The sequence below is a fragment of the Chiloscyllium plagiosum genome, unplaced genomic scaffold, assembly GCF_037043375.1.
Source record: "Chiloscyllium plagiosum isolate Xiang-an unplaced genomic scaffold, Cpla_swu_hap1 HiC_scaffold_18, whole genome shotgun sequence".
Classification (NCBI taxonomy): Eukaryota; Metazoa; Chordata; class Chondrichthyes; order Orectolobiformes; family Hemiscylliidae; genus Chiloscyllium; species Chiloscyllium plagiosum.
This window is the reverse complement of record NW_028270156.1, coordinates 3,052,249-3,071,135: the sequence shown is the minus strand read 5'-3', so window position 1 is coordinate 3,071,135 and position 18,887 is coordinate 3,052,249. Positions and strand designations below refer to the sequence as shown.

Here is an 18,887-nt window from a genome sequence, read left to right as displayed (position 1 = left end):
AGCGCTTTGAAGTTTTTCCCACCTGGCTTTTGAAAGGTTATAGAGAAGACATCACAGTACAACAAATGGAGAGAGGGGAATGTGTCATTCAACAGACATATAGTTTTAAAAAGAAACACAACTTTCATTTGAGGATTGCATCTTTATTCTATTTACATTAATGATCGTTTGGAAACAACTGAGATTTTCAAATGAACAGATGATCTCTTTCAGGAAGTACTTTGGTGAGAAGATTGCCTTCTACTTTGCCTGGCTTGGAGTCTACACACAGTTACTGATCCCAGCATCCACTGTTGGGGTCATTGTCTTCCTGTATGGCTGTGCAACTGTTGATTACAACATTCCCAGGTATTGTTAGAGCAATTTCATTCTTACTCTACATGACTGTGTGTATATTATTTTTAGCTGGATACTTCAATCCAGACTTCAATGTATTTTTGTTTGAAAGCACCCTATTAAAAGTCTTCCTGGAGAGCTGTCATCATAACACCAGGAATTACGAACTGGTTCTTCCTTGTGACGGCAAACAATCTGAGCCCATTTGTGTTAGCAAATCTCCAGGATCTGACACTTTTTTGTGCACATTTGTAATGTGTGTCTTTGTAACTAAAAATTGATAAACGTAGCTGATTTCCAGTTCTATCCTGCCTCCCTGAAACAGTACTTGGCCTCTGGCTGAAACATTGCAAAGGTAAGGTTGCCATGGTCCCAGATGACCAAAAGGTTGCGCTCCATTAGACCAAGCAAGACAACTGATGGTGGCTTAACCTCCAGGTCACCATGCCTCTGGCGAGGGTGAGGGTGGGTGGGAGTGAGGGGAGTGGGGAGAGGGGGTCAGGGGGGAGGTTGAGAAGGAGTGTCCTTCGTGATAACCTCCGCCAATGTGCAATTTGAACTATCACGTTGGCCTCATTCTGCATTGCAAGCTAGCTACCTAAGCTGATTTTATTTTTATCCTGTTTCTTTTGATTTCATACAATACCACCTTAATTACTGGAATGGATTTTAAAATGAGGGCATTCCTGGAAGGAAAGCCAGGAGTTGGAAAGCCGTTTAGTCAGGTATAAAGTATTCCTCGTGTCCATAGTTGTTATGAAACCACCTTTTTAAATGCATTAATTTAAAATGTAAATTTCTTTTGTGGAGTTGAGATGTGACAGTGAGTCTACACTGGGATCAGGTTGAATCTTTACAAGGCCTGAGTACTGAAAAGTTTCCTGTTGACTATCAGATCTGTTTTCCATAATCTGAGGATGTTTTAACCCAGTTTCTACACTGCTCAGATCTACAGCAGAAAACGGTTCCCTACGTAGTAAAAGTTACCATAAATGACTGCTCCCTTGGTTTGTCTGAAGCATTTTGAAAGGTCACATTGAATAACTGTTTGAAAAACAGTCGGAATGTCAAAGCAACACTGTAGTACCTGACTTGAAGCCATTGAGGGTGAGGTTTTTTTAAAAAAAAGTTTATTCACTGGGTATTGTTATCATGAACCCAATCACAGGGGTTCACCAAATACATCATGATTGATTTTTGGAAAAGAAATGCTCTATTTTTGATATTTGACTAGAAATGTTTCATGTTGAATCGTTTTTTATTTGATGAAAAGTGTCTATGTTAGATACTAGTAACTTGGGAATATTTATCCAGTTTATTAATCTCTTTCATTCTTCTAGATATTTTAAGTTTCTGTTTGTTTGATTCTTTATCTATTGTACACTAGTTGTTTCACCATATTACCTAGAGAATAGTCTCCTTCAGTGTCGCAATCAGTTACACTCAATGATGTGATTACCTCCAGTTGCACAGTCGTGTTTTTAGATGGTGTAGCATTTTTTAATCCTGTGCCAGTGCAATTGATAACTGATCAATAACATGAAAATTTCTGAGTGAAGAAATAAATAATCCAGCGTTATATAGGTCATAGGATTAAACTGGAAAGATAAAGAAATGAAATTCTCAGACTGAGATTGAAGTGGCTGCCCAGCAGGAACGTGATGGTAATTCCATAAAAGTTTGTGGGTGTTGATACCAGCCCCACAGCTAGTAGCACTCAGTTCATAGTGAATTTCAAGGAGGTGAATCACTTTGGAGGCTGTGCAGACCTCCAAGTCAGATCAATTTACAACAGGATATGGCACCCAAAGATCATATCCTGATAATAGGGAAGGCAATGGCATGGTGATATTATCGCTGGACTGTTAATCCCGAGACCTAGGTAATGTTCTGGGAACCAGATGTGAATCCCGTCATGGCAGGTGGTGGAATTTGAATTGAGTCTTATGGTGACCCATGAATCCATTGCTGATTATCAGTACATCTGTGTCTCTAAGGTCCTTCAGGAAAGGAAAGCGATCAAAGAAAATTACAGCACAGGAACAGGCCATTCGGCCATCCAGGCCTACGCCAATCCAGATCCTCTATCTAAACCTGTCACCTATTTTCTAAGGATCTGTGACCTTCTGCTCCCTGCCCATTCATGTATCTGTCTAGATATGTCTTCAATGAAGCTACCATGCCTGCCTTGACCACCTCCGCTGGCAACGTGTTTCAGGCACCCACACCCTCTGTGTAAAGAACTCTCCATGTATATCTCCCCTAAACTTTCCCCTCTCACCTTGAACTTGTGACCCCTAGTAATTGAGTCCCCCATTCGGGTGGGTGGGTTTGGAGGAGGAGGAGGGAAGAGAGAGCCTCTTGCTATCCAACCTGTCTATACCTCTGTTTTGTAAACTTCTATCAGGTTCCCTCTCAACCTTATCTTTCTAATGAAAGTAATCCTCATCTACTCAACCTCTCTCTTCATAGCTAACGCTTTCCATACCAGGCAACATCCTGGTGAACCACCTCTGCACCCTCTCCAAAACATCCACATCCTTTTGGTAATGTGGTGACCAGAACTGTATGCAGTATTCCAAATGTGGCTGAACCAAAGTCCAATACAACTGTAACATGACCTGCCAACTCTTATACTCAATACCCTGTCCGATGAAGGAAAGCATGCCACATGCCACCTTGACCACTCTATTGACCTGCGTTGCCACCTTCAGGGTACGATGGATCTGAACACCCATATCTCTCTGTACATCATTTCTCCCCAGGCCTTTTCCACTTACTGTATAGTTCACTCTGGAATTGCATCTTCAAAATACATTATCTCGCATTTAACTGGATTGAACTCCATCTGTCATTTCAGTCTATCTATATTCTGCTGCATTCTGACAGTTCCCTTCACTATCTGCTACTCCACCAATCTTAGTGTCAGCTGTAAACTTGCTAATGAGGCAACTGACACCTTCCTCCAGATCATTTATGTGTATCACAAACAACAGTGGTGCCAGCACAGGTCACAGGTCTCCGTTTTGAGAAACTCCCTTCCACCACTACTGTCTCCTGTTGCCCAGCCAGTTCTCTAACCATCCAGCTAGTACACCCTGGACCCTGTGAGACTTCACTTTTCCATCAGCCTACCATGGGGAACCTTATCAAAAGCCTTACTGAAGTCCATGTATATGACCTATGAAACTATGGTCCTACCCAATCTGACCTATGTGATTCCACACCCATAGCAATGTGGTTGACTCATAACTGCCCTCTGGGCAATTAGGGATGGGTAATAAATGCTACCAAGCCAATGATGCCATCATCCTGTGAATGAATAAAAAAGTAATTTAGAGACCAAATTGGTTCAAGTGAGCATCATGCAGGATTCTCTATTACAGGGACAAAAAAGCAGGATGCTTCTCTCTGGAATGTTAACTCTGTTTCTCTCTCCACATTTGTTGCCAGACCTGAATTTCTCCAGCAGATTGTTTGTTTTTTGTTTCAGATTTTGAGCATCTGTTTTTTGATTTATTCTAGTGTCCTCTGTCTTAGTGTAGGGTTGGTGTGTTCACCCAGCCCTACAAACCTAGCCTGGACTATTGCAGTTACCTTCCCTTTGCAGACTATAACTCCCGTACCCAGGGAGGCACAGCCCACCCTGAATAGTCTGTCACTTTGTCTGACTGATACTGGAACCACTGGGATCTGGGGAGTTTGCAGTACAATTGATGGATTCTTCAACTGAATCCTGAGGGCCGTTGGTGGTTACCCTGGACCCAGCTCTCATTTATCAAGTCCACCTCTTGGATTGTTGCCATGAATGAATCCAGCAATCCTTACCTTGAACGTGTCCACTGAATCTTTTCATGATGATTGCATGACTGTTTTATTTCTTGGTGAACCTCAGTGAGATAACCTGTGTGCTGTCCTTCCCTGTCCTGTAGCATGGAGATGTGTAATGAACGTACCAACATCACAATGTGCCCTCTGTGTGACAAAACGTGCAGTTACTGGAAGCTGAGCTCAATCTGCGCCACAGCCCGAGCGAGTCACCTGTTCGATAATCCTGCAACTGTTTTCTATTCGATTTTTATGGCATTGTGGGGTAAGGAACCTTATCTAATCTTATCCATTTTTACAATCAGATGTAATACAAAATGCCAGGAAATAATTTTGATAAATAAGAGATTATCCAATTGCACAGTTTATCATTGCAGCTGTTGAATTTAAGACAAAAATTACAAAAGAAAGCCAGACAAACCCCAGTTTAAAGGGCAGGTCAGTGTGGCACTGTCATCGCCTCCTGAAAGAACCTTCCCAGTGGACTCTAATCTGCTGGTGAATGAAAAACCGGATGGACGTCGTGTTGTACTTGGATCCCAAATTATATACAAACTGAAAGTGGGCTGGTGAGTGGGAAGTACATCTGGATGAAGGGGGGGAGGGACAACTCTGGATTGGCTGTCGCCTTTCCCCAGTCATGGGAGTCCAGTTCAGGGCCCAAAGTCCAATCTTAACTTCCATCACCCATTGCTCAATAAAACCTTCACGTGATCACTTAAAGATCTCTTCACATCTAGACCACAACTAACTCTGTACCCAGCTGTTAAAAGCAGTGGCATTCTTGCCCATCAGCAATATGGAATAGCCAGTTGGAGTTTGTTTGGGCATGGTGGTGGTGCGTTAGGGGCTACTGATGGTGGCCTTGCCCCATTCCCTAATTGGGATGATCTGGTGCATGGATGTGGAAGGTTGGCTACTAAGGGCCACTCCCTGTACCTCTGCAGCCCCCACCCACCCTACGGTTTCACTCCTTCAAACCCAACCTGAAACCTCCTTCCCCCAACTTGGCTTTTGCTCCTAAATCTCTGCATTACTGTACCACCTGCAGCCCAGCCTCTGATTGGCCAGCTGATTCAGACATACTGAGACATCATTGTCCCAAGATGTAAACAGAGATTGACTGGGTCACCACTCGGCTACCCAATAAAATCCAGCAGGATCCCCATTTGTGGGGGGAGCTGGGGGATAGAGTGCCCTCATATTGTGATATCGCCACACTTATCTCTACCTACTCCTGTTGCTAATTCCTATTTTTGTATCTTTGATTTCAAACTCTAATTTGTTACTGTAAACTATGAACTAACTTGACCTTCCTGGGGATCCAGGTTTTACTTCCTGGCCTTCTGAATAGCTACCATTGACCATCCTCGCTGTTTTCTAACCTCTAATGAAACAAGCTGTCCTTTCTGCTGCCTGCCCCTGACTGAGTAGCTTCTTCTCTTCTGTTCATTAAAAGGCTGTTAATAAGGTGTTTTATAGAAATGGGGACCTGTTGTATAGAATACATTACCCAGACTCTTGGAATTATTTTGGTGCAGAAAGATGCCATTCTGCCCATCCTGCCTGCTCTGGTCCCAGTACCAACAGCCAATGTGTCCTTCACCCTGCACACCATTTCTTGCCAAGCAATCAGCCCTTGTCTACCCTCTTTGTCAATTCTCCATTGGAGCTGATCGAGAAAGGCATTTAGAAAATAAATTGCCCATTGATTATTCTTTTGATTTTTCTAGTTTTATTTTTCCTCCCAGAATTAAGATAACTATGCAGGGAATAATGGACCATGCTTGCTATCCCTCCTTTTATATCTTGTTAGCTAACTATCAACCCTAATGTTAAATGGTAGTTATTGTTCTAGCTAGTGATCTGTGCTGAGCACCTCATGAGCAATGTACCAGCAAGTACTAAAATGTAGCTTTCAAACTCTGTAATCATCCTAAACCTTTCAAAGTAACTAGTAAATAAATAGTTTATAATATATTGGTACGGAACATATCTAACCTCTGATACATGGTTTTCTAATGAATTATTAATCTATACAAACCTACAAGGATGTAGCCAAAGTAGATGATCTGACTCTTCAAACCTGCTCCATATTTAATAAGATTGTGGCTAATCTATTTGTTTCAGAATCCACGATCCCATCTTGTTCCCAATCACCACCTTTTTCCCTGTCTCCATTGTCCTCTCAGGCAGAGGTGCACAGTTGTACATTCCACACACCACCTCCGCTCCCCCACCCCCCCCCCCCCCCCCAAAGGGAGTAGAATTCCCCTCATGGCTGCCCTAAAATAGTGACTTCTAATTTTAAAACCACGTCCCCATTTTAGGCCTTGCCTATGAGAGAAAGTGGTAGTGAGCTGCTGCCTTGAACTGCCACTGTTTATCTGCTGCAGATTTTGACCCACAATGCCCTTCAGGAGAGAATTTCAGGATTTTTGACCCTGTGACAATGAAGGAATAGCTACATATTTCCAAGTCAGGATAATGAGTTGCTTAGAGGAGAACTTGCAGGTACTGGTATTCCCATGTATCTGCTGCCCTTGTCCTCCTAAGTGGTTGTGGGTTTGAAAGATGCTGGGCTAGAGAGGGCTGGGAGAACTTCTGCAGTGCATCTTGTCGATGGTGTATATACTGTTGCCACTGAGTGCTATTGGTGCAGGGAATGGTTGCTTGTGGATGTGGTGCCAGAAAAGCAAGCTGTTTTGACCTGGATGGTGTCAAGTTTCTTGTGTTGTTGGAGCTGTACCCATCCAGGCAAGTGGGGGGTATTCCATCACACTCCTGATTTGTGCCTTGTAAATGGTGGACAGGCTTCGGGGAGTCAGGAGGCGAGTTACTCACTGTAGGAAAATATGCTCCATTGATGCCCATTATGGTTTAATCCGAATTGCAATTCAGTGTAATTCTTCAATAGTAAACAGTTGGAACATAAAACTCAGACGGTTTTTTAGTTTTATTTTGTCATGCTGCTGAAGCAATTTTGTGCACAGGACCAACATTTTCTCTACATTGGCTAGCTGCTTTCTCACACTCACTATGCATGCTCAGAATGGTATTTTAGTTCAATGGCTACGATATGGCTGTTAGTACATGGAGTTATTTCAGCATGATGGTGAAGAAAATAAAATAAATAAAACCCATTGTGCACAGCCTGTGGAAGCAATCAATCCTAACGGACTCGAACCACCCGTTGACTCTCCTGGGAGAAATTATTTTCATGTAAATATTCCCTGATTCCCAAAGGTAATCAAAAACATTTCCAGGATATTTCGCCATTCCCCCACATCACCAGAATCCAGTCTTGGCTGACTGCCCCTCAGCTCTTATTTCCACAGCTGACCCCTGCACCCAAGCAAAAGACACAGCCTGAACTGTTCAGACACAATTGTATCTGGTCTATTATCTGCCCATTAAAGAGACTGGTATTTATACATTGCATTGTGATATTTTAACTGATGTGTGGCTTACCCTTGGAGCAATGATCAAATCTTCCTTTCCAGATGTGTTGGTGTAAGCACTTGGATCTTATTCCATAAAGTTTCATTTAAAAAAGTGTTAGTTTCAATGTTGGATCTTATTAGAAAAGGATGAAATAAAGGTTTAGTTTACTATGTTTGTGTGAGCAATCTCGATCAGCTATCGAACATCCTGAACCAAAGGAGTGTGAAGACATATAATGTTGCACAGAGTTTGAATTGAAATCCCTCTTGTTTTTGTGTAACTGTGGCCATAAAAATTAGATCATTTTGTTTAGAAAGCAGATTTCTAGGAAATAAATATGATTTTATATCCTGCCTTTCACTCATCTTGGGCCAACACCTTGTCTTTACGGCCATAAAGAACTCCTTTTGGCAGTGTCAGTACTCCTGTAATGATAGAAGAAAACAAATGCTATTTCTTTAAAGGATAAAGGCATGTTAATGACCTGTAGTTGAACTATATCTAATATCTTTTTACAACATATTTAGAATTGTAAAGTCCTACAGAACAGAAGAGGCCCTTCAGCCCATCAAATCTGCGCTGACTAAAAATATTAATTCTACATGGGTCCCACTTTCCCACGCTAGACCCATAGCCTTGAATATTATGACACAAGTGCTTTTAATAGTTGTGGTTTCCCTCCTTGATCATCTTCCCAGGCCGTGCATTCCAGATTCTCACTGCCCTCTGGATGAAAATGTTTTTCCTCCAATCCCCTCTAACCCTCCTGCCTTTCACCTTAAAAGTATTTCCCCTTGATTTTGAACTTTCAACCAAGGGGAACAGCTGCTTTCTGTCCATGCCCCTGATCATCTTGTACACCTTTCTCAAATTCCCCTGCTCAAACTTCTCTGCAACAAGATAAACAGCCTGAGCTGATCCAGCCTCGCTCCATCCCAGTCATCCTGGTGAATCTCTACTGCACCCCCCTCCAGAATAAACAAATACAAAAGATGTGTATTTAAGATTTAAAGGCTATATGGTTTCACCTTCAATCACTTTAATATTTGTCAGTAGCCTGAACTTTCTATCAATATCAGTCTGTTTCCCACTTTAACTGCCCTTTCCCTGAGTGAACTCTTCCTCTTGAGAGGACACTGAAACGTTACCCAGACTGCTCTGGGACTGTAGTTACATGGAGCCCAGACCACCCAATGGCAGGTTTCCTTGCCAAAAGGATGTTTGTGCACCATGTGGATGTTTTACAATAACCATTGATTGCTTCATGAGATAAAAAGCAAAATGCTGAAGAAACTCAGCAGGTCTGGCAGCATCTGTAGAGAGAGAAACAGAGTTAATGTTTTGACTCTGATATGAGGAGTCTCACTGAAATGGAAACTTTAACCCCATTTCTCACTCCACAGACACTGCCAGACCTGCTAAAGTTTTCCAGAGTTTTCAGGTTTTATTGCAGATCTCAGCACCTGCATTATTTTAAACAATTATAGTTTCATGATTCTAGGGTTTCAATCCCAGTCTGGGTAAGGGGAAGTGTGTGTGTATTGGGTGGTACACATACTGCTATTTGTATGTGATTATCTGGGAGAGCAAATGGAGCTAGTTATTTTAAGTGAGTAACTAAAATGTAAGTCAGACACTGTTGTTTAGCATGTGCTCTCACTGTTGTGGGCATATAGTCGGAGAGATGTACAGCACAGAAACAAACCCTTCAGTCCAACTTGTCCATGTTGACCAGATAAAATAAATTAATCTAGTCCCATTTGCCAGCATTTGGCCCATATCCCTCTTAAACCCTTTCTGCTCATACCCATCCAGATGCCTTTTAAATGTTGTAATTGTAACAGCCTCCTCCACTTCCAATGGCACCTCATTCCATACTCACGCCACCCTCTGTGAAAATGTTGCCCCTTAGGCCCCTTTTTAATTTTTTGCCATCTTGCCTTGAACCTATGCCCTCTAGGTTTGGGCTTCCCTATGTTGGGGAAAAGGCCTTGACTATTTATCCTATCCATGCCCCCTCATGATTTTATTAACCTTTTTATAAGGTCGCCCCTCTGATGCGCCAGGGAAAACACCTCCATAGCTCTCCATAGCACAAACCCTCCAACCCTGGCAGCATTCTTGTAAATCTTTTCTGAACCATGTGTGCTTTAATTTCTTTGGTTGATAAAATGGTAAGATGAGAAATGGAATGAGTTTTTCATTGTGTTGATCACTTCATTTATTTGACATCAGTAAATGTACAGCTAAGTCTGTCTTTAGCTACTAAAATTACAATGAAATGGTCCATATCACCATATCCACCCTTGGTTCATCTCCAGGGCTTGTATTGTACAATTGTATTCTAGAATGGCAGCATTTAGTAGTCTAACAGGTATTGCTCCATTGGTAAGAATTTATTTTACTGATGCCTAATCTTCAAAGTTAATGTAACTCTAAGAGTAATAGAGCAATTGAAGTTGTGCTTGCTTTTTTAAAACAAAAATTCATTAGACAAACTGTCATGTTGGCTGCTTTTCAATTGGTCAAAGACATATACATTAAAATGTTTGCACTTTAAAGACTATAAGAAACAGGAAAAGCAGTGGGACAATTGGCCCTTTTGAGCCTGCTCTGCCTCTCAGTAGGATTGTGACTGATCTGATGTTTCTCAAATCCACTTCCTGTCCTTTCCCTGTAACCCTTAATTCCCCAACTGATCCAGAATGTCTTAGCCTTAAATAAACACAAGGACTCTGCCCCCACAGCTGTCTTTGATAAGGAGTTCCAAAAAGAGACAACCCTCAGAAGAAATTCCTCTTCCTCTGTCTTAAATTGGTGCCCCTTTATTCCGAGACAGTGCCCTCTGGTCCATGAGGGGAGGCATCCTCTTAGCATTGACCCTGTCAAGGTCCTTAAGAATCTGATATGTTTTAAAGAGATCACCTCTCATTCTTTAGAACTTCAGTGAGTAGACTCCCAATCTCTTTAGCAAAAGCTAAAGACCTGTATCTCTGAGATCATTATATTAGCACTCCGAAGGTGACCATGAACACAATCAGTGCCACGCTGCTGCTGTGTCTCTGTCAGCTTGTAAATGGTTTACAATCAGAACATGGCTACGTTTCTGGTGAAGGCTGCTCCTGAATCTGCATCCACCACCTTGTAAAGACAGGGCTTTCTGGATAATTTGTATTTTGATTTCTTTTTTAAAAAATCCTCCATGTAATCTCTGATTTGATGTGTAAAAATGAGACATCCTTTCCAAATCATTGACCTGAATTGACTTCCTTTCTTTGTAGAGAGGGCACATTCTGTTGATCTTACAGCATTGGGTTATACCAATCATTTTCCACGTTACACATACACAAGGGAGTGAAAACAGCTGAGATTTTGAGATACCTATGAAATCTAAACGTGTATTATTGAGTCTTTTTAGACAAATGAGATCCTAGTAAATGTGAACCCAAATGATCACGAGCGAGCCAATGTCATTTCTGTTTAAAATAAATTAACAACAGAGGGGAAAAAAAAACTGGAGGTGTTATATACTCAACCTGATACTGTGGAAGAAAAATATTTTGTGGAGACATTCTTGTTGTGCTTGTTTTGCTTGTCTAGGCTAGCCTCATTCTTACTCTATGGATTTCTCTTCCTGCTCCCTTGTGCACTCGCCCAGCTATTTGGCAAATGTAGAAGAACATCTGTGTCCAAACATTTGTTGAACGGTGTATTATGCTCCTTCTCTGTGGAGTGCACCTGGTACCTGATCGCACTATAGTTTGTTGTGGGATTCCCATTTTGCTTAAAGTAACTGTCCCTTTAGTGTACCTAAAGGAACTTCCCTCATTGGGGGATGCCGTTGTGTTTATGCATTTTACTTATCATTACTTTTTTTATATAAAATAGCTGTTTTTAAACAGTTACATAACCCCTGCTAGGAATCATTAACTTAACGGAGAAGGATGTCTCAATTAATTGGTGCAGTAGCACAATGAAATAAAACACTTGTCAGAAACAATCTCCTTTACTGTGTCCTCATGTTCCACAGCTCATGTTTCCTGTTCCACTTCTTTCCTCTCGCAGAACTGTTTCCCGTGTGGGTTGGTGAACAAGTGAGTTTGAATCTGAGAGATCAGATGCTGAAGAGAGGTGTTCTCTCTCCACTGGAGGATGTGAAACACAATTAATTTTCTTCAGTAACAAGATATCTGACCTCACTGTGCCTGTGGATTTATCTAAACCTATCTTGGAGCTACAGATTGAGTCTTTGCATTCTGGAGATTCCAAACTGGCGTTTACTTATTTGCCAAAAATCATTTTTACCTTCCTCACTTGTTTTTACAAAGCTGCCTCTGACCTTTTTAAAACTAATTGTATTGCCATCAATGCTCCAAGACCCCATTGCTCTCATCCGCCTGGTGCTCAGTGCAGTCAGCATTCTGGCGGAGAATCAGCTCAACACTGGCCCCCACCTTTTAAACCTTGGACGTGGATGTGTTTTTGTTAGCAATCTTGGCACATGCATAACCTCCTGCAATATCAGAGTTTTGTCTCCGGGAGGTACAGTCTGAAACTCCCTACCCAAAAGGGTGTTTGAATCAGAAACTCTGGTAAGATTTAAGTAGTATTTAGATATTTGTTTTTTCCAAACCCTACAGAAGTATGGGCCAAGAGCTGGAAGATAGTGATTAGTGAAGTAGGATCTTTCATCAACGTAGGCCAAATGCTTTCCTTTTGTACAGAGTAACATGGCTACAAATGGTCAGATCAGCCATGATCTGGTTGAAGAGCAGAGCTGACTTGATGGGCTGAATGGCCTTCTGCTCCTACATCTTGAGGCCTTTTATGCTGGATCTTGTTTTCCTCTTGCACCCAGTGCAGTGGAGTTAATACAGCAGCAAGAGAACTGGCACTCCTTTGAAGGACCACTTCCAAGGGACACTTATCCAAATCTCCCTTTCGTGCAATATGTTCAGGGTCGGTCTTTCACTTTTTGGGGGGGGGGGATGTTGGGTAGGGTGATGGTGAGGTTTTACTCTGAAATACACAGTTTGATATAAGAGTAATGTGGTGGCTGAAGGTCAGCCATGTTGATCTGGTAGCTGTACGGGCAACAGGCAGGAATGGCCAGCTGCCTTTCTGAAAATCATTGAATTGGCTAGCTACATTTGTGGAGTAATCTATTGGCTTCATTGATACAATTTTTTATTGTTTGTTTTTTGATTCCTTTTCATTTTAAACTGATTTTTCAAATTTGTAAATTATCAAGGTATTGAAATCTATTTTCTGGATCATAGATTTATCCACCTGGATTTGTTGTCCATAATATAACCATATTTCTTGATCTCTGAAATAAGATATGTTAATAGAAGTATTTCTGTCATTATAACTGTGTGGTCTTGAACAATTCACTAAAATAGGTGGTACAGTGAAGATCGTCTGAGTACAACAGGACCTTGAATAGATGGACCAATGGACTGAGGAGTGATAGATGGAATTTAATTTTGATAAATGTGTAGTGTTGCATTTTGGGAAGGCACACTAGGGCCTTACCATTAAATGTATAAGTCCTGCCCTGGTGTGCCTTACCAAAATGCAGCACTTCACCACATTTATCTAAATTAAACTCCATCTGTCACTCCTCAGTCTTGCCAAACAGAGACCATGAGGTGCAGTGTATAGTTCCTTGAAAACTTGAGAGGATGCCTCAAAGATTGGTAAGGATGTTGCTGGGATTGGAGAGTTTGTTATACAGAGGCTGAATAGGCTGGGTCTGTTTTCCCTGGATCGTTTGAGACTGAGGGATGACCTTGTAGGAGTTTATAAAATCATGAGCATGGATAGGGTAAATAGCTAAGATCTTTTTCCCAGGATTGGGGAGTCCAAAACCAGACGGCATGGGTTTACGGTGAGAGGGGAAAGATTTAAAAATGACCTGAGGGGTAACTTGTTCATGCAGAGGGTGGTGTGTGTTTGGGATGGGTAATTACAATGTTTAAAAGGCAACTGTCTGGATATGTGAACAGGGACGGTTTAGAGTGATATGGGCCTAATGCTGGCAAATGGGACTACGTCAGATTGGAGTGTCTGATCATGTGAACAAGTTGAACGGAAGGGACTGTTTCTGTGCTGTATGACTACTTAGTTAGCCTCATGATTAGTTCAGTTGGTTAGGTGATTGGTTTGTGATGTCAACAGTGTAGGTTCAATTCCTGCACTGACTGAGGTTACCATGAAGGGCTCCCCTTCTCAACCCTTCTCGCCTGAGGCATGGTGACCCTCGGATTAAACACCAAACTCCAATGAGAGAGCAGCTCTGTGGTCTGGCAAGGCCATGACAACTTTATCCGAACTTTTCAACTGTTCGAATTGAGGATAAATGGTAAACTCGGGCAGTGTATATTTACATTTGAAATAAACTAATTTATTGAGAGCTTGGAGCCCCACCAGTAATGCTAGTTTAACCTTGATCTGAACATGATTCTCCACATTCAATAAATTAAAATGTAAGTCAGCGAGGTTCTGGTACGGAGAACAAATTATCTTGTAAGATCTACAGAAATAGATTGCCAGGGAGCGTTGGTTTGTTTTAACAAAATATACTTTTTTTTTTTGGAAGTAAACTATGATTAGGTTAGGATGATTTATGGAGAATCTATTTGACAATGGAAAGAAACACAGCTGCTTTACTTTCAGTATCAAAATCCAAATCTTATCAATACCTGTAGATATTTAAAACTTCTTATTCCAGCTGTGTCAAGACTAAAGCATGAATTATATATGTATATTTTATACTTGCAAAGTCATTGGCATTGTAATACTGAGTACAGTAGAATTGAATGGCACATGGAGAAAAGAGACAAGATGATTTCCTACAAACATGAAAACTTGCCCCATTCTAAATTGAGCAATATCAGTAAGAAAACAGAAATCAGTGTTTCTGATCTAAAATTGTGTGGGAGAACAAAGTTTTAAGTTTTTCCTGGATGTTGAGCTTTGGCAAGGCCAATGTTTAATGTCCATTCTAATAGCTTTTGAAAAGCTGGTGGTGAGCTAACTTGATCCATCTGGTGCTGTTAAGGAGGGAGCTGCAGAATGTTTTGACCCAGTGACAGGGGGACTACAACACATTGCCAAGTCGGAGTAGTGTGTGAAGTGTGGGTTGTGGTATTGCCACGTGTCTGCTATCCATATTCTTCTACATGGCCAAGATTGTGAATTTGGGAAGGCTCATAACCAGTTATCTTTTGTTCAAATGCATGTCTATTGAAAGTGAACTCTCATCAGTGAATGCTGTGGGGGTAATTGCAGAAACTGTAACTTTAGAAATACCAGTGGATGCAATGGCCTAGTCATCTTGTTGCTAAACTAAGAATTCAGAGGCCAGATAATGATCTGGGTTTGAATCCCACCACAGCAGATGGGTAGAATTTGAATTTAGTTTTTAAAAATCTGACATTAAAAGAATAAGACGATTGAAACCATTGAGTTATCCCAGGCTGACCTGATTCACTGAGGTAAAAACAATGACTGCAGATGCTGGAAACCAGATTCTGGATTAGTGGTGCTGGAAGAGCACAGCAGTTCAGACAGCATCAGAGGAGCTTCAAAATCGACGTTTTGGGCGAAAGCCCTTCATCAGGAATAAAGGCAGAGAGCCTGAAGCGTGGAGAGATAAACTCGGAGGGTGGGGGTGGGGAGAGAGCAGCACGGAGCACAACACGCCAGTGGGGGAGGAGATGAAGGCGATAGGTCAGGGAGGAGAGGGTGGAGTGGATAGGTGGAAAAGGAGATAGGCAGGTCGGACAAGTCCAGGCTGGTTCACTGATACTCTTTAAGAAAGGAAATTGTTGTGACGTGAGACTCCAGACCCATTGCAATGTGGTTGCTTCTAGGCAATTTGCAATGGTCAATAAATGCTGGCCCAGCAGGTGATGCCCACATGCTGTGACTGAATAATCTGCTACCCTTGCCCTTCTGGATGCTAGAGATCATGGGTTTGGAAAGTGCTATTGAAGAAGCCTTTGTGAGCTACCAAGAAGTAGTTGTTAGAGATTTACAGAAAAGGTCCTTCAGCTGGTCAAGTCTATGGTGGTCAAAAATAAGCGCCTAGCTATTCTCATTCCATTTTCCAGTCTAGTATGCTTTGACATCACAATCACACATCTAAATATTTCTTAAATGAGGGTTTCTGCTTCCCCCACCCTTCCAGGCAGAGTTGTAGATTCCCACCACACTCCAGGTGAGAGGGATTTTCCTCCCATCTCCTCTGGACCTCCTGCCCCTTCCATCAGTCTGTGTGAGTCCTAATCACCACTTCATTAAGAGGAAAAGTTCCTTCCTGTCTACCCGATCCATGCTCCTCATCATTTTCTCCATCTCAATCATGTCCCCTCATTCTCCTCTGCTCAAAGGAAAACAGCCCTAGTCTGTCCAGTCCCTTTATCGTTGATATTCACAGGCCCAAACAACAGGGAAGAACAAGTTTACATTGGTTGAGTGAGCTGCTGCATCCTTGATGGTGTCAATCTCCTGGAATGCATTTGGAGCAAGTGGAGATTGTTCCTTCCTTGTGTATTTGTAAATGGTGGGCAGACATTATGGAATCGGGGAAGAAAGCTGTAGATTACAACAAGTAGTCAGTATTCCACTATTAATATTCCAATGGAAAATCTCCCACTGTAGTCCTCCACCTGTCACCACTACCCCTCTCCTCCAGCCCCGCCCCTACCCTACCCTGACAAATTCAGCCTGCAAATATGGGTGTGTTTATCCCCATTCAGGACCTACATCAGAATGGAGTGTAATCAATCTGGAAATAAAAACTAATTTAGTTATTATGGCTACAAATTGGTTGTTCTCAAAAACCCATCTAGTTCACTAATGTCCTTCTCGGGAAGGAAATCTGTTGAAAGTCTGGAGTCTCGTACATGGGCCAGACTCTGAGGAAGACAATATGGTTTATTCTTAACTGTCCTCTGATAGGGCTTAGGAATCCATTCAGGTCAAGGGCAGTTAGGGACGGGCAACAAATGCCCCTCCCAGTGACACCTTGTTCTCCTGAAAACAATAAGGAGAGAAAGAAATGAAAAGTTAATGTTGAGACTGAACTGCGAAATGTTAATGGAAAGATGGTTTGCTGACCTTTGGGACAGTTCGGGAGGGCAGAGGTCATGGTAAATCAACAAAAAGCAGGGAGCTTGGGGTCATGGATGTAGACGTCTGAAGTTTAACTAATCAGATTCACTCTTTGTTTTGAATCATTTGTTTTCTTTACAAATTTTAAATTTTGCCATAAATAGAGAGAATCTTCCCCTTAAATTCCAGGGAGGCAGCATGGATGTTGGATACAGAGTCTTACTTTGCTGAATACACATGTATGCTTGAGCCAAGGCAGTAATATTATTTTGATTCTGTTACAGTCACATAGTCAGAAATAGAATGTCACATCAGGTATTCCAAGTGCTTTTCCCCAGGAGACTCAGCTACATATCGCAGAGGTTATGTCAAGACTAGCTTACAAAAGATAATAGACTGTTAGCAAAACAAAAGATTTTAATGGATGATCTTAGCAGGAAGCTTGACTGGCATAGTGTAACAATTGCTAAATATTATCAAAGTTGAGCTTTGACTATTTATAAAAGAATTAAACAATGAGTGCACTTTTTATACAGAGACTTTTTGACCAGTTGGTTGTTTACAGCTGCATTTCGAGGTGCAGGGACATAAGAATTCCTCAAGAAAAATGAAGTATTGAAGTACATCTCAATCATTAACCATCTGATCATTGGATAATACAATAACAGTTGTGGTGCTGACGAAACAGGAAATCTGTCTCCATGAGTTAGTGTGTGACAGATCTAGACAAGTTGAGGGATTCCTATCTGTAGCCAAGCATTTTAGAAACGATAATCCAAAGGCAACTGTTTCCCTCAAGAAAGGCAATGTTATTCTTATTGCTGGAGCTGGAGCTGCACCCATCCAGGCAAATGGAAAGTACTCCATTACATGTCTGATTTGTGCCTTGTAGATGGTGGACAGGCTTTAGAGAGTCAGGAGGTGAGTTACTCACTGCAGGATTCCTAGCCTCTGATCAGGTCTTGTCGTCATAATTTAAATGTGGCCAGCTCCATTCTGTTTCTGGTCAATGGGGATGTCCAGGATGTTGCTAATGGGGTGATTCAGTGGTCATGCCACTGAATTTCAAGGGGAAACAGTCCATAATAGTTGGTAATCTGTATGCAACAGTCTGTAATATGGATAGTTTTCCACATAGTCAGATAGTTACTTATGTTGTAGCTGTACTGGACCAGCTTGGCTAGGGCTTGAGTAAGTTCTGGAGCATGAACTTCAACACTATTGCCAGAATGTGGTCAGGACTCCCAGCCTTTGTAATATCCAGTGCCTTCAGGCATTTCTTGGTATGTGTGTGAATCAAATTGGCTGAAGACTGGTCTCTGCAGAGCTGGGGACCTCTGGAGGAGGCCAAGATGAATCATCTGCTTGGTACCTCTGGCTGAGTTTGGACACACATACTTGAGACCTTTGCTCTGATATGCTGGATGGTGTTGAAGTCCTCAGAGATAACAGCTGGAAGTATGGGTTCTTTGCAAAACATCTTCTGAAAACTTGTGTAGAAATTTGCTGTATCTTGATGAACGAATCCAGATATTTCCAATTGGGTATAAATTTTGGAATAATGCAAGTGATTGAACATTCTCCGCTGGAGTAGAGATGGCTGATATTCAGGATGTGGGAGTAGACAGCCGAAGGTCATGGAGAACGTGGGATCTGAAGCTCATCTTGTATTCAAATCTGATGCTCAGGTTGTGTAACGTCTGGTTCAGCGTCAGACGTTTTCTCGAGCCATTGTAGGGGATGGTGGCTGGGAAACTGAATTTCAAAGAGGACCATAAGCAGCGGCTCTGACCTTCATCTCAATATACTGTTACACTTCTAACATGTTTAATTCCTTCATCTGAGAAGGATTCAAATGCCATGAAACTAGTTCCAGAAGCGCACTCCACTTTTCACTGAAAAGCCTGCAGTAAAACAATGGAGGGGACTAAGAGTTATTTTAAATGTATCTGTACAAAAACTGTTTTCAGTTTATTAAACAATCTATTGTTTTTAATTTATTTCTGAGACAGGCAGTGTTTTAACAGAGTACTATTTTACTTCCAGCTGCCATGTTTATGGAACACTGGAAAAGATGCCAAATGAGGCTCATCTCCAAATGGGATCTGTCTGGGTTTGAAGAAGATGAGGTTAGCCTTCAAAATTTGTTTTCTGAAATT

The 18,887-nt window shown here is 41.7% G+C and overlaps 1 protein-coding gene across 15 annotated transcripts in view; it reads left to right on the top strand.

The window, feature by feature from the left end:
• ano1a (anoctamin 1, calcium activated chloride channel a) overlaps positions 1-18,887 on the top strand; it is a 228,939-nt gene that overhangs the window by 126,978 nt on the left and 83,074 nt on the right. For all 15 annotated transcript variants that reach the window (XM_043705340.2, XM_087996249.1, XM_087996250.1 and 12 more), the window contains 3 exons: positions 214-348; positions 4,269-4,429; positions 18,775-18,857. In XM_043705340.2, coding sequence (XP_043561275.2) covers positions 214-348; positions 4,269-4,429; positions 18,775-18,857 — 379 coding nt within the window. The remainder of the gene's footprint in view (positions 1-213; positions 349-4,268; positions 4,430-18,774; positions 18,858-18,887) is intronic.